The sequence below is a fragment of the Tetrao urogallus genome, assembly GCF_951394365.1.
Source record: "Tetrao urogallus genome assembly, chromosome: 2".
NCBI lineage: Eukaryota > Metazoa > Chordata > Aves > Galliformes > Phasianidae > Tetrao > Tetrao urogallus.
Window position 1 is genome coordinate 49,500,352 of NC_136814.1, and position 16,821 is coordinate 49,517,172.

Sequence of the window (16,821 nt, forward strand, 5' to 3'; positions counted from 1 at the left end):
GACAGGGTCAGCGCCAGGAGACAGGTAAGTCCTGCAGGAGGCTTTTCTGCCAGGGACAGCAGCTGCGTGACAGGGCTGCTGGTGGGAGCTCAGCGGGAAATACACCCCGGGTAATAAAATGGCCACTCCTCGCCGGACGGGGCTGCTACAGTGCCGCCTTACCAAGTTGTAAACGCAGCTTTGTTTTTCCGGCTTTGCTCTCCGTGAATAGTAATCCTCGGTAACTACTTGTGTCGTCTTCTATGATCTATTTCGCGCTTTCCTACGCCCTGTCGCTCCTTTCCTTGTCGCAGCTCGACGCCTCACAAGCATTCGAGGCGCGCAGCAGATCTGCTCCACGCACCCTCCGTACCGCTCTCCCTCCCGGGCCCGGCCGTAGCGCTCGGGGCGGAGCCCAGCTGAGAGACAGAGAGGGGCGTGCCCCTTTCGGCAGAGCTTCTGCGGCGCGGGCGCTGCCCGGCAGGTGGCGCTGTAGCCGCCTGCGCCGCTCTCGGCTCCTCTCGGAGCTGCGCTGCGAGGAGCCCCCGCGTGTCCGCCATATTGGTGCCCGCGCCGCAGCCGCTGCGCCTTGTTCCTCCATCTCCTCCCGGCGCGGCCCAGCGGAGCCCGACGGGGGAGGGGACGTCAGCGCCGCCGGGCGGGAAGCGGGGGCGAGGAGACCGCGCGCCGCCGGGAGGAGACGGAAACGAGCGGGGCCCGCGTCCCTCCGCGCCCGCCCCCTGCGCCACCCGCCATGGCGAGGAGGCCCGGCGGCTCCTGAGCGCGGCGCGCACGCACAGAGCGAGCCGAGCCCCGGCCCGGCCGCCATCAGCGGAGAGAAGCCGCCCGGCCCCCGCCTCGGCCGCGACATGGAGGCCGTGAAGGCCTTTAACAGCGAGGTGCGTGCCCCCTCCCGCGCCTTCCCCCGGGGTCGGGGAGCGGGCGGGGCCCTGGGGCCCGGCGCCTTCCCTGCCCCCTCCCGCTGCGCGCGCCTCGCCGCGGGGAGGGGGCGGAACCGGGGGGCCGCGGCCGGGCAGCCCCGGCCGGCGGGAGCGGGGAGCGGCCTCCCCCGGGAAGGTCACCGGGGTGCGGCGGGGGCCGCTGTCAGCAGGGCGGGGGGGGCGGCGGGAGAAGCTCCCCAAGCCCGGGCGACTTCCACCGAGGGGCTGCGGGAGACGGCGCGAGGAGGGCGGTGGGGGAGGCTGGGGGCAGCGGGCCTCTTCGGTGCTCCTGACTGGAGGAAAGAGCGGTGCCCGGCCAACTTCACGCAGGGAGCTCGGGAGAGCGGGGCATTTCCTGGCAAGGTCTGCCCCATTCTCCGATCCGCTCGCCTTTTCCGGCACCCCTTCCCACTTTTCTTGTTTAATCGTCTGCCCGCACCCCGCCAGCGTACATCTCGGCACCTCCTGAGCTGCTTGTGGATCGGGGGGTGGGAATACGAGGGCCTGGAGGCTCACCTCCGTGACCGAAAATAGCTCATTTAGAGAGGATAGAATGAAAGCAGACATTCCATACGTGTTATATGGAACCACACTAAAAACTCTGTTGAGAATGATACAGAAGATTTGCAAACACTGCTCACAAAGATCAGTTATTGATAGGATACGTAGCTTCTTTCTTCCTTTTTTTTTTTTTCTTTTTCTTTTTTTTTTTCACCAGTACTTCATCTTATTTCAGGATAGCTCTTAGGATAGCTCTGCTTTGTTCCTCTTCATTGCCAGAGTTTATATTTGAGAGCTCAGGTGAGAATAAGGAAAATAAATACCCGTTTTCTCCATGGGAAGTTCTGTGCCTTAGAAAACTCGACTTTTATTAAATGTAGAAAGTATCAGCTCTGGTTACAATGCGTACTTCTGTAGGCTGCTTGGAGTTGGAGCTCCGGGTTTCTCTCTCCAACATAGAAGTGGCAAGGTTTTAATAATTTAAAAGTTTTCTTTTATTAAATTTTATTAAGTGGCAGTTTTATTTTTTTAGTGGAACAGTGTGCTAACCATGTTGTATCTACAAGCCAAAATAAAATTTTAGAAGTGTTTTTTAAGTGGCGCTTCTTGAGAACTCAGTAGGAACTGACTTGGCCTAATTGATGTACAGTTCTAAGTTTTGCATGTAACACAATTTGAATTCTCGAGCGGAAAAATCATGTTGTAAGCAGAAAAAGAAAATACTAAAAACATTTCTGTTCTACTTTTTACTTTGCTTACATACCGTATTCTTAAGGAGGGAAAAGTCTAGTCCCAACAACAGAAGAACATAAGCAGTTTAGAACCTTTTTCTTGTGTATACCTCCTAGCATGAGCAATTGTTTTTGCTTCTGTATTCAGAAACAACTTCTGGATGAGTTGCTGAGCACGCAGATATAAATACTGTCAAAATAACAGATGAACTCTGCAGGCTTAGGGTAAGGAAGAGGAAAGCTTCAGAGTGTGCCCATCTTTTAAATGCTTGAAAAAGACTGGAGTTTGTGTTCTTGGAAAAAGAGATGCAGAAGATGAACCACATTTTCTCCTATAGTGTTAGTTGATAGCATCTATGAATAGATTTGTTTTTATGACTTCTCTCTGTTTTGGTTTAACGGCTGTCTCTGTATTTGAATACTGGTCTACACTGATAGGAAAGTTTTGAAGATGCTGTAACCAAACCCCTCACCCTGGAAGTAAGTGATACACAAGTTGCTGTGTTTGTGAAGTCCTGAGTATAGTTGCTAGATACTCTAACACCTCCGTATCCACTGCAGTACTTGATTTTAACTTAATTTTCTATAGTTATTTCTGGTCTAACTGACCTATACGTACTCAGCATTTTAGAAATGTGAAATGACACAGGGAAATAGCTGAAGTGGATGTGTCCATAGCTTATGGTCTATGCTATACCTGAATACTTTTGAGTAAGTTACAGAATATTTGTACTTTGCTTCCAAAATTCCTTTTTCTTTTGTACTTTGCTTCCAAAATTCCTTTTTCTTTTGGTTTATATTATGCTCAAATATGAAGCTATACTTCAGACATGATATTGGAGTTTTTTCTTCTAGAGATGTTTGCTTTAAAATAGATGTACATTAAATATAGCATCAGATCCAGTAGACTAAATTCATAGAAGAAAAACTTTTAACTCCTTTCTCTTATGCAGCTTGCATTCAATTCACAATTTTACAATAGTTTATGCAGTTTATGTAACTTACTGGTGAAATCTTAATGACACTTTAGAAAGAACGTTCCAAATACATTCAAACACTTAAATATGCAGACTGGGTACTTCTATTGTTTGTTTGTGCTTTTTTTTTCTTAGGGAAGGAGTTGTGTTTGGATTCTGCCATGAAGCTAAAATGAAAGCAGCTGTCCACCTAGGTAGTGTAAATTACTCAAAATGTTTGTGAACTGAAAGAAGATCTCATAGCTGTCCTATAGGAGAGTCACAGTGGAAGTGATTAACATAGGTCACTAATTTGATTAGAAAGAAATATCTCAAGTTTCCCCTTGTACTCTTAAGTACTGGATGTAATGCCTGCTGCTGCAGGTTCTGCATCGTGTTGATACTTGGCATTGTCATTGCTATATCTCATTGTGAATGTAAAATTAGCTGTTATATCCCATGTCTGGAGGGTTCAGGGTCAGGTTGGATGGGGCTGTTGGCAGCTTGATCTACTGGGTGGCAACCCTGCACGTGGCATTACATGTTTTCATGTAGTGGTTGATATTTTACCTTGGATTCAAAATGCCTAGCAATTAAACAGAAAGATAAAATATTTCACTGACTACATAGCTGACTTTGTATGCTGTTAATTGTCAGTGTTTCACTGCACAGTTTATCATTTACTATAGTTGACATCCTTGAAGCTTAGCTACTGCAGAATCATGTTCCTCCAGGTCTCGCTTCAGACTCCGAGCTTTTTCTCAAAAGCAGAGCATCAAAGTCAAGAACAAGTCTTGACAGTAGAAAATTATTTAAACGTTTAAAGTTCTTTACACATTCCATACAATGGATTTTGTTAGAAGGAACTTGAATGAACTAGAGGCAAGCACACGTACTGTCAAGTTCCAGCAGTGGGATAATAGTGGGTTAGTTGCAAATGTAAGTAACTAAAACATAGTATTTGTTGTATAGCTCTCTAAAAGCTAAAAGCTTTTAAAGAACATTATCAGCTTAGATGCTTATTTCCCTTAAAACTGCAGTAATAATTCACTGATCTAGTTTGATTAAATGCAGCATTCCATTTATTTGATGTTTCTCACATGTCTTAGTGAACTAGCTTAAAGCCTGCCTGTTGGTGATGCTACCCTTGCTGTCTTTTTGTTTTCTCTGTACTTAGAAGAAAAACACCTGATGCTTACCTTGGACAGTTATCTTTCTAGTTTTAAGGCAGCACAATATATTACTGATATCCAAGAGGCAATTGTAAAAAGGTCAGCCATATATTAAAAAAACAGAAAGACATAGCTTCTTGAAGCTCATACCAGGAACAAGAAATCTCTGTGCATTTGGGTATTGATCTTTTCATATGCAACTGAATTGAACGGTGAAATAAGTATCATTGTGGAGACATGGAATGTGCTCCATATTGAAGTGTTTGAAGGTGGGGTGCACATAATGCACTGAAAGATTGAGGAAGTGACTTTAGTTTGCATAAAGAGTGATGTGGATTCCTGTGTCTTTTCTGTTGTAAATCCACTTGTCTTCTAGGAAGAAGAGCCACAAGTAAAACTTGCCCAGAATTACTAGACTGGGCTTCAGGTGTTTTTAACGGATATCCATACATAGGTCATCGTAAAGTGGGGTCGCAGTGAGCATTTGGTGTGCAGGACAGTTTTGAGAGCTATGTAAGATGAAAGGAAATGGTTCATAAAATCTTCATTGTTACATTTGAGCTAACTAACTTCTTCTGAAATCTGTCAGTGGTAGGGATGTAACTGCCACTGATCATTTACTGCTGGTGCAGTTGTCTGTGTGCTCCACTTAACTGAGCTGTCCATTGCTCACCATGGCCATGATGTTTCTTCAGACAGCAGGTTTGCAGTGGTGGCGGGCAGCAGTTTGGTTAGCTGTGGTTTCAGAAATATCCTCTTGGAAATAACTCACACATTCATTACACACATTGGAGTATGGATGCACAAAAGTACAGCGTAAATCAGTTACTCTGTTTTAGAGGGCTGTATTTATATGGCAGCTTTTTTATAAAAGAATTCCAGTCGATGCTTAAAAGAAAGAGCCTAACTGGTGTGCCTCATAAAGGTGCTAAATAGAAATTGATGCTGAATAGTTGAGTAGAGTGATGAGAAGGATGCTCTGTGAAATGAGGAGCCAGGGCTTTGATTAGTGCAAGTAATGATAATAGCAGTTGTATATGAGGAACAGCAGAAGGGCATGTAAGCTACTCCAGGGCAAAACAGATTTCTGAAATCCTGCCTTTGCTGAAGCACCTGTAACATCTGCAGTTTTATTTTCTGTCTCTCATTGCTGAGAAAATGAGAAATCCTCTGCCTGTTTTCTTTTCTTTCTTGCCAATAGTTTAACAGTGGTGGAAAATAGTGATAGGAAAGTGCAACTTGCTTTCACATCCTCTGCTGTTCTAAAGGACTCTGCTACTGATACCTTCAAAGCTTTTTAACTTTTGGTTTTATCTGATATTTCATTTATCTTCTGTTCTTTGTAAGCTTTGTTGTAGCAGATTGGGATTCTTTTATCTCTTATTCGTAATTTTTAGGATTAAAAATTAACCATTTGTATTTGCATGTGCATGTAGATACCTATCCAGAAAGGTGTCTCAGTTTTTCATTCTTAACCTCTGGCTCGGAAGTGAAAATGGTCTTCAGTTTTATTTTGCATTATAATCCTATAGTGCTCCTTAGAGAAGAAAAAACAAACGACAGAGAAAATGCATTTCATTGGGATGCAGCAAAATGTGTAAGAATTTGTTAATTTCACTTTTGCTGTCAGGGCCATGAGGAGCAGTATCAGTAAAATGTAAATATTTCACCCTCTTGCTTCCCAGCAAGAGTCAAACTATTTGCTTTTTGTTAAGAGGGCACAGGAGCAGAAGTCATTTTTCTTACCAGAATATACTAAGTCAGTTTATGAAATCACCCGATTAAATGACTGTGTGTGCTGGATAAATATTTATAGTTTCAGTATCACATTTTCAAAAACTTGTCTGACTTTAGCCTTTCTCCAGTCACAGAATCTTGAGTAAATGATCATGCCAGGCTTTGTCCCAAATATTAGCTGTCTTTTCTGCATACTTTTCTCAATAACCTCACTTCTCTTGTGAATTAGTGTAGGGCAGATATAAAATGTTTTTCTGCCTTCCATTTTACAGTCTACATTTCTTCTTAACTCGTGTTCTAGATTAGAACCCTGTATTCTTGGAGTGTGAGTTTGAATGTAGGTCTCTGGATTCTGCCAGTACTCCTGGGTTGTAGCTGGGTTGTTACAATTATTGGTCCTGTTTGCTACTCATTTAGGGAACACCGAACCATTTTGCAGCTTAATACAAATGCGCTTCTGAACTCTTAGGAGTTCAGATCCTTTGATTTTCACATACTCACTAAAACCATGCCTAAGGCTACAATCTTCTGCAAAGTGCTTGAAATTATCCTGAGTCTTATTTGAGTTTGCCATCAGCAGTCTGTTTTCCTCTGGCAGTTGTAGAGTCTAGTAAGCCAAAAGACTTTCTTATGGAAAAAAACATTCAGAACAAGAGTATTTGATAAAGCATGTCTTCAAACATATGCTAGACATTTGGGTATTTTCCTGAAGATTCTTTCACTTGGAAGGTGGCGGACTTTTTTTTTTTCTGACTGTAATATTGGTTAGTCTTTCTACCTCTGGACTGGCAGTGAGAAATTTATCTCCGGATTGGCTGATTGAGCCTTGCTTAGAGCCTGCCCTCCTGGCCTCAACGAACACTGGTGTAACTCCATGGCGACAGTGGGTTACAATTGTTCGTGTATGTATTCAGAGTTCATCTTGGCTTTAACTCTATACAAGATTAGTCCTTTTTCTCATATCATAGCTTTTCATGAATTGCATGTACATTTCTTCTGTTTCTTCACTTCTTTGAAGTTATTTTTTGGCTGTATTGCTCTGGGACTACTGACAGCCAAGTAGGTAATTTTATTAACCTTCACCGGGAGCTTCTACACTGTATGGAATGTGTTCTGCAAGAGGTCTTCAGCTACTGCTGAACTAGTTTTCATTTTCACCTGTTCTTGGTCAGCTGTACCAACCAATACCAACCAATCTGTTTAAAAACAGATTTTTTTTTTTTTTTAAACTGGATTTGTTTAAATTTGGAGAAAGTAAGAGGAGAAGAGTGCATTGCTACCGTGACCCTCTGCCAGATTTGTTCCACCACGAATGAATCCCCTCTTTACAATGTCAAGCTTTTGTCAAGTGAATTACCATTTGTATAGTATGTATAGCATATATACTATACAAATGGTAATTACAGCCATGTATATCCATGGCTACCAGGGATATACAGTATTTTGCCATTGTCTTTCCTCTTGAGAGCTTGACTACAAAGTATATGTAATTGTGCTGGCAATTTAGATGGTATGAGCTTTTTTTGTTGTTTTAAGTATGTATTGAATAATACTGCATTTCTGTTTTTTTTTCTGGTTTTGTGATTATGTGAGCAAGTGGAGATTTTTCTGATGCTTTGACTACAATGCATGTGTTTGAAGTTAATAAAATGCATTTGCACGTGCAAGGTAAGACTTGGCACGAGAAGGAAAGCAACCTTCTGCATGGCAAAAGCAGTAACAATTTTCAACTTGTTTATTGTTTTGGAGGCTTGACAGACAGTTCTGTGGTTCCCATTTACAATCCTAGTAGATGATGAGTAAAGGAGGAAGAGCAAAGCTTAGACCCGGGAGGCACCACCTGCAAGGTGCAGGGCTTTGGGTAGGTGGCGACTGAGCAGTAGGAGAGCATAGCATAGCAACAGCTGAGAGGTTGAAGGCACTTGTTTTGGTAGCCTTGAGTTTGTTTATTTTGAAGTTCCCTCCTAATTGTAACATCAAGTTTGGAAGATAGGAGTGAGTATTCTTTGATGAACAGATTACAGCTGTACAAGGTGTTTTATAAAAGACAGTGAACAGCTGTCTTACGTCGTTGAATTGGAATTTTTAATTGAAATAACATGCATTTTTGGGAAAAATATTTCAGAAGATCCATCTTCTTGTGCTGTTTCAATGTTTCTGTATACTTGTTGATTTGAAATTGAATGCTGAGAGGTTCCATCTTTCTTGGAATGTCTTTTTTTTCTTTTTCATTTTCTTTTTTTTTTTTTTTTTTTAATTTATTAGATACTCATTAAAACTGATGTGTAATTAACTGGATGAATCCTTTGCTTTCCATACCTGTATTCTATAGCTTCTTTACACAAGCACAAAGTAGTATAAATTGAATGCTGCTTGTTCTAAAACAGATTCTTTAAAAATCTTGGCCTTAAAAGATGGCTTTGTGGTGCTCTCTCGACAGATCATTTATAAGCCAATAATACAGATAGAAAATAGAATTTAGTATTTTGCTATTGATGTGACCGAAGTTTAAAAGAGGAATAATCATGTTTACAAAGGTCTTTGCATTTTCCAAAAGCCAAGAGCAATATATTAAACAGATTGTTGAAGCTTATGGAAATCTGTGATCAGAGTAAAGTTTTCAGAACACTGGAAAAAACAAAAAAAGAACAAAGCTGGTTCAGAAGAAAAGGAATGGGGTTATTCTGTGGATATGCTCTGTATTTTGATTACAGATAACATTGGTCTTTGTAGCTTTGTTAATAGATAAGCAGCTGTAGCTTGTTCTGTTATTTTGAAGTGAAACACTTAGCAGGAAAGGGGAAACATGCATTTAACGAATATATTGGTTGCAGAGAAATCCATCCTGCTACAAACCGTGATTATTATTTTTTAAATTTAATTAATTAGTTTATTTTTAAATCATGAAGCTTTGTTAGGAATGTAGGGAATTTTTAGCCATACCTATGGAGAAAACATTTTGAAGTCAGTGCAACAAGACAGCTTCTGTTGCAAGCCCTTAGAAGCAGTTGGCAGAGAAAATGTGCTGGTCTTTGATTTTCAGAATGGTTGGGTCTGGCCCTGTACTTTGTTTCTCACAGCTGTAGAGATGTGATGGTATTCAGACTTGTCTGAGGCGCGTGACTTCACACTGTGCCACATCCTTGCAGATAAACGCCTTGCTGCGTGAGGAGAGGCGCTTCCCCATCGGGATGGCCTCTGGAATTCTGCAGGCTGACGTCATGCCTGGAGATGATAGATTTTTCAGTTGGTGATAAAAAATTGGCTAGAAGATCGTGAAAAAATGGTATTTATGGGGGAAAAAAAAAATAGTGTCAGGAATACTGAGAGAATTGCAGAAAATGACATACACCCTTTATGTTCCCTGTTTTCTTATGCAGTGTGCTTTCAAGTGTGGCATGGACCTTTTGATCAGTTGTCCTTCTGTTGTTGGGGGCTTGAGCTTTGGTAAAGGACTTAGTCTTGCCCAGCTATTTTAAGTGAACCATTTAAGTTTTTCTAAGCTTTTTGTTCCCAGGCTGTAAACATCCTAAGTTACTATGAAGAGAATAAGGGGAATTGTATTTTATGACTTGTTAAAGGTTTGAAGGCAATAAAGAGTGTTCTAGAGGCTATTCTCAACTAAACATCTGTTTCTTAGTAGTTGCAAACAATTCAGGACACCAGACTTGAATCCAGGTGGTTTCTTTAAATTCTGGTTTTAGGTTCACAGCTTATTGGTACAAAGCAGGTTATACCAACAGGGCTTATAAGCTTTCTTTGAATGCAGGAAAAAAAAAGAGGGTAATAAATTGAAGGTGGGCTGTAGTAGGACTTATGACTCTAAAATACAAAAGCTCAAGTGGAATTTTATAATTGCACCTACAGTTGTTCAGGGCTCGAGGGTAAACTCGAAGTTGTTGACTGCCTTAAAAAGAAATGGGTGGGAGAGGGACTAAATAAGGGCGATGTCAGTAATACCTGGCTTCTTCACATGCTGATAAGTGTTCAGCTAGAAACTGACTAGCTTTATGGCTTATTTTACTCAATTGCTTGTACAATCAGTTAGGATGAACTTTCAGATCACTTCTGCAAAAATTACCATATGCAGGGAGTGGCATGTCCTTAGTCTGGCATGGAGGGAGTAAACTTTTAGAGTGAACATTCTCAAGTGATTTTAAATATTTTGTAAGTCAATGAAGTGCAATATAAAAGGAAAATACTGGGATATCAAGCATGTTGACTGTTGTATTTGTTAATATGAACCACTGTATGGGAACTGCTGAGTCACAGCCTGAACCTCTGATTGATCACCTGAGGCGAGCCATGAGTCAGCCAGAGCAGCACAGCTGAAGGCAATTCACCTGTGCTGCCGGAAGGGGTGGAGCCAGGCTCCATCTCTCCTAGACCTAGTTAAGAGCTGGCTACCAGTGGGGAAGGATCTCGTCTGGAGATCCCTCCTTCTGGTATTTTGTGGTGAGCCCAGCATAAGGGTAAGCCTTCCATTTATTCTCTCTTGTTATCATAGTCCACTTCGCCTAACTCTCTTGTTTATTTTGCGATTGTAACATCTTGATATCTATTGATTATACAACCACATATCATGCACTTTAAATGTTTGAACACAGTTGTATTAGGATAGTTGCTGTTTTGTTCTGTGCTTTGCTAGCATTGGATATTATCAACCCGTATTGATTACTGGAAGATTGGAACTTTTCACTGTTCTAATTCCAGACTAAAATATTTTACGCAGAATGAAATATTTGTCATTTTCACCATCTTAAGTGCACATTTTTAGTCTATAATCTAAAATTTCTGTGCAACACAGGGAGCAACAAGGTGTTAACTGGGTTTAAATAGCAGTTTTCACTGGTAGGTTCCAGTCTGCTCTGAGCAAAAAATTTATTCACTGAGGGATGGGCTCAGATATTTTAATTAACTTCTCCTAGGCAATCAAGAATACATGAAATGCAACAATAAAACTTGTTGTTTCTATTTGTTTTTCAAAGCAATGACTGATAATGCTCTTTTCTTGTTCTTTGCAGTGTGGTGATGTAGATATTTTGGTAAGCAATTCAGTGACTCTTTCTGTATATGCAATTGGATTTTATTAATTTCTAATGTTATTGAAATGTGAAAAATTAATGTAATCTGTTAATATTTATTAGACTTACTGTGAAGCATTTATTTTATCTTCTGCACATCAAAATTGTAAACATTTACTACTGTATTTGATGTCTGGATAATGTTGTGCCCTGATGCCAGGACCAAATGCTTCAGAGAAAATAAAACTATGTCCGTAGAGGTATATGTAATTGATAACTCTGGTACCAATTCTGCTCGTGATCTCAGAGGCTTGTCTGAGTCCTCGTGTGTCAGTATCATGATTTAGCAGAGGGTTGTTAGAGTTTGGGTTGTATGGTTAGGTTGCAGTTGAACTTGATGATCTTTATGATCTTTTCTAACCTGAGCAATTCTGTGTATCAAAAAGTCTGTTCCTTTAGTTGCTGTAATAATGATGTAACTTCTGAGGTACAGATTTGAGTATTCCTTTGGATTGCATGACATCAGAGATGTTCTTAGTTTTCAAGCCTTCTAGTGGCAAAATTTGTCTTGTATGAATAAGTTATTGTCTAGTCAGTCTCTTCTGGCCTTTATAAGACATGACCAGAAGTATGAAAAAGAATATAATACTTATAAAGCTTTGTTTTAATGAAGTTAGCACATTGTTCTGATTTTTAGCCAGGATATCACTGTAGTAGGGAAGCAGTTGTCTGGCTGTCTTGCTTGTTGAATAAGGGTGGTGAAAGACTTTGGAATAAAATACTGGCTATTGTAGAAGTGTGGTATGCCATTGCCTTCCATGGAGATGCAGTGAGTTGCTCTGCTGGCCACTGACCATTCACAGAAGGGTACAGTAGTTCATTTTCATGGTGCCCTATCTTCACTGGAGAAACTTTAGGCTGTAGTTATGTAGTAGACTGCCTTGTAAAATACAGGTTTTTTACAGTAAAGTTCACTTTTTAGAGATACTTACAATAAAAAAAAAAATAATTTTTTAGCACTTTTTGAATTACAGTTTTAATGATATTGTTTGCATTAGTGAACAATCAGAATTTGAGATACGCTGATGATTTCCCGGGCTTTCAGTAATCCTTCTCTTAAAGACTACTTATCTTAAAGGAATTACAGTGAAACTATTGAGCAAAAATTCAGTGCTTTAACTACAGCATCAGCCTGATTTTTGCCTGTAACCCATTCCCAATAGATAATTTATGTAGCTTATTACATCTTTGAGCAAAATATGATTTTTACCCCTCTTCCCGTTCTGGAAGTAAGACTGCGATTTATATAAAATAACTTTGGGGAAAGAGATGATTAATGATGTGGTTAAGCCTTCTGTATGCTGGAATATTGCCCTTTACATGGATTCTTAGCTATCAGTTTTATTGCTTTTTGATATACAAAGCATTAAATTGTTACATTAGATGGGGAAAAATACAAAATTGTGAATGTAACTGGCTTTACTTGCCAGCCTCCTTTCCTGGGCATGACACTTAAATCCAGATTTTTGTGTGTGTAAGACTCAGTGTAACTGATGCATTTGGAACCTCTTAATTCTGAAGGAGATGTATGAGGAAATAATGCATTTTCTTTTGTCTGATAAATTCATTCAAAATCCTTTTGAGTACAGGCAATCCCAACTTATTTTCAGATAATATCAGTTGACTGTAATGAGTGTGAGGGTGGTATGAGAGAAACGCTTGTTTTAATGATCTGATAGTAAAGTTGACTTTCAAGGCTTTATTATTTAACTGGTATCGAGCTCTGAAGAAATAACTGTTGAAGGTGGTGGAAAAATAAGCAGCAGAATTTGTTTGAAACTGCTCGAATAGATGTGATACATGAGGAAGAGTTGGTGTGATTTTTATGACCACCAACCAAATAGTGTGGCATAGTAAGAGAGACCTTTTCAGGGTCTGTCTTTCAGGCCAGCATGTGGACTGTGGAATACTTGGTCATACCACGTGCTGGGATTTCTAGAAAGTAGTTGACAAGATCCTCCATGTCCAAAATTTTGAAAAGAAGTTGAATTATGTGGAGAAAGAGAATTCTTTCTACATCTTTAGATCGTATAGATAACTGCTACAAGAGGAAAAGTGGTAGAAAAACCATTTGTAGAATTTCATGAGGGAATCTTAGGAGATTTTATGGCAGGAATCCATGTGTAGTTATAAATGCTGTGCAAAAGGAAGAAACTTATGAGGTTATGAGCTACAAAGTTATTTGGGATAGTGATAATGAAGGGCTAGATTTGAAGAATTGCAAAATTACACTGCCATACTGATTTTTGGATGACAGACTGCAGTTTCATCTAGTTAAATGTGGAATAATGGCTGGGGAGACAGTACGAAAAAGGCAACCCTTCCTTCATGTACTCAGTGATAGATCCTGAAATTACATCATTTGGCAATTGGTAAGATCTTGCAATCAAGGTGAAATGCCTTTTATGCTCAGAAATATTCCAGAAATTTTTAGGAAAAAAATAGAGACTCATTGTAAATGCCATTATATCTTTGTTTTGTATCACATGTAGTCTAATTTCCAGCTCACAAAGCCATTCTGGCAGTACTGCGTGTACAGGGCAGAAGGGACAGTCAAAGGAACAGAACAGGTCTGCATGAGAAATTAGTAAATATTTATACTCTTTTCAGGCTAGAACAGAGGTCACTGAAGGGTCATTAAATAGGAGTCTATAGTACTGATGACACAGAAGAGGCAGACTACTATTTTTTCCAGTGCGGAACTTGCACAAATCCAATGTGACTTACGAACCTGAGCTCAAAACAAGAAAAGTTGTTTATTTGCACAAGTTTTGATTAAACTACCTGTCTTTGCTATAAGGTATTGGGCATGATAAAGATTTACATGTATTAAAAAAAATAATAAATGTATTGCTATACACGGAGGAAGTTTGGAGATTGTATGAAAACGTTCCCTTAGTGGTGGCTCAGGAATTGCTGAGCTGTGGTTGATGGTGGCTAAAATACTAGAGAAAAAAAAAGCATCAGAGACAGTATCAGTGAAGTGGCAACTGTGTATCTACGTGCTATAAGCATCAACTGTTGGTTGCTGTTCCCACTCACGTTGTCTACACTAGCGGTACATCAGCAAGTAACTTTTGCTGCTGTGCCCTCTTGAGGAAAGGGATAGAAGGTTAAAAATCCGCAAAAACAGAACAAAAGAGAACGTGAAAGGAAAAAAAGAGAGGGGAGTAGATTGTTAAGAATTGAAATGTAAACTAAAAAGAAAGAACTGTGTAGGGACAGAGAGAGCAAAGCAGCCCCAATAACAGCTACCACTTGGAGGTGTCCTAGAAGATCTTGGTGCTCTTTGGTAGTGATGCTCAGACCAGAGGCACAATTAGACAAGGAGCTTGAAATGATTTCCAGGTCTCTGTTGACACACTTCCTGCTTTTCTTGGCAGTTGAAATGGCCAAGTTAGCTGGGATTGGGTGAGGGCTGAAAGGAGCATCTGAAGGCTTGGAGAAGCTCTGGATGTGGAGGGTAAACAAAAAAGGGCAATTTCATGAGATTCCAGACAGAGTGGAAAAGGAACCTGGTATGCTGGGTGAAAGGGTCTTCTTATGGAATGCACATAAGTCAAGATCCTGTGGGAACATCTCTATGGCTTGAATCCTCCACTGAGCATTTTTCAATATATATTTCTGTTAAGCACTGAAGTTGGTTAACAGTACGCTCCACCACATTGATGTTTTTTCACCCTCCTGGGGCGTGTAAGTTGTACTACTTAACGTTTTGGTGTGACACAAGGCCAGCAGGGTGGAATAGCGAAGCACAGTTGTAGAAATGATGGTTTTTGAGGCATGATTAAGAGATGAATTGGTTAGCTGTTACGTGGCCTGCTGAAGAGATTTAGGGAAGAACTGGTGATAACTTTGGAGATGCAATGCAGGTTTGGCCCATTGTTTGTCTCTTACATTTCTGTACAGTTGAGTAAGGATAAGAGCTAATAAAATTGGGAAATCTGTTTTTCAAATTGACACAGTAACAAAACAGGTTGAGAAGACAGTCTTATTATATATAATAAAATGAAAGCAAGAATACACCCTTAAAACTGCCAGTTACTGTGATCAGCTTGAAGACTTTGTAATGTCTGTCTGATAAGCTGTTATGTGCTTACATGGCCGTTTGGCTGGCATCTGATTCTTGCCTTGTAAGATCATTACCCTGGGAATAGCTTTCATTGAGACAGATTAGGATTTGGTGATAAGTATATCTTTGCAGATTCATTTTGTCCCTTAAATGCCATTCAGATTCAGGCCATCCTTTTAAGGTCTTCCCTGTAATTTATATTCAGTATTTAATCAAACGTGAGTACTTCTTTCATGTGTTTATGGATTGTATTCCACCTTGTTATCAGGGTGGTGGTGGCAGGGCATGGCTAGATGGAATTATCATACAGCCAAGCAGTAAAACAGCTTCCCCTCACCCAAATTCATTGCAGATTGCCCTGATATTTATTTTAGTAAGAAATGGGGTGGGAAGACCAATTTCAGTTGTGTTTTGTAGCTTTCAGTTCTATTTGCAGTATATTTGGAGTTGAGCAATGTTTGTTCATCCAGAATACTTGAGACAGGCAATTAAGTATTTTGTCCATAGCTTTCTAAAAGAAAGTAATGGTACATTACATTTCCATTGGCATTGCAAACAAACATGTTAAGTGCACTACTCTGAAAAATCACTGGCACTTTTTTTTTAGAAACCTGAAAATATTCTTTTTATTTTTCTCACAAAGGAAGCTATTCCCAAAAAGTCATGTGGGAAAACTGCATTTGATGTTCTTTATAACTGAATTCCTTAACATTAGTTGCTTGCGTTTGTTTTTGGAAAAACTAAGCCAACAGTTTGGAAGTGATTTCTCTTTTACCAGCAGATCATGACTTGTCTCTGATTATGTCGGGCTTAACTTTCCTGTTTATTCAAGTCAGTTGGACTTAATGAAGCAAAGAAGAAAATAATAACAAAAACAGCACTTTTCCCCAGAGATTCTGTTTGTGTTCTGGTGACTTTTCTCAGGAGAGCCTTCCCATGTTAGATTGAATCGTGGGTGAATACAGAGCTCTGTGTAGTAGTACTCTTCCGGGCAGATGGCAGAAGGCTGTTTTCTTCCCTTCAGATATTAAGATAGCTGAGAAATGAATGTTACTTTTGTTTGGGTTAGCCAATTCTTTTTAGTTTCCAGTGCGAAATCTGACTACTAAATGATACTAAAATGAATACTAATTACTAAGTGAATACAACAAATTGATTCAACATTATCAGGTGGTTTTAGAATAAGATTTTGAACAGATAGGTGTGCACGTCATCAACTGTTGATAGATGTGCCATGTTCACAGAAGAATTTGTATTTTCTTAGAACAAATTATAGAAGAGACTATGAAGTGTGGTGCCCACCACAACAGTGCTTTAAGTTATTGTACTTCTTATTATCTGTTTATGCTAAATATGTGTGTGTGTGTGTATATATATATATATATATATGCAAACATGTTTAAGTATGCAAGTCGTTTCAGCTTTGAAGTTATGAATTTAAGTAGAGAAGGCAGGTTTTATGAGTGGACAGGTATCTGTAGAAATCTGTGACAGATGTCTGTATTGATGCAGATAGGCATCAGTTGCATAAATAAACGCTCATCAATTTGTCTCTTTTTCAGCATTTGGTGTGTGTTGATGCTTATCCAAAAAATAGATAAATGACTAGTGATGGAATTAGGTAGATTTTCTTCAGAATGTGCTGAGT

The 16,821-nt window shown here is 40.0% G+C and overlaps 1 protein-coding gene across 2 annotated transcripts in view; it reads left to right on the forward strand.

The window, feature by feature from the left end:
* Positions 1-848: 848 nt before the first annotated feature.
* SCAF8 (SR-related CTD associated factor 8) overlaps positions 849-16,821 on the forward strand; it is a gene marked incomplete at both ends in the record, with an annotated part of 47,913 nt that continues 31,940 nt past the window's right edge. The window contains 2 exons of one of the 2 annotated variants that reach the window (XM_079532813.1): positions 849-878; positions 11,042-11,062. In XM_079532813.1, coding sequence (XP_079388939.1) covers positions 849-878; positions 11,042-11,062 — 51 coding nt within the window. The remainder of the gene's footprint in view (positions 879-11,041; positions 11,063-16,821) is intronic. The other variant, XM_079532814.1, reaches the window with a different exon arrangement.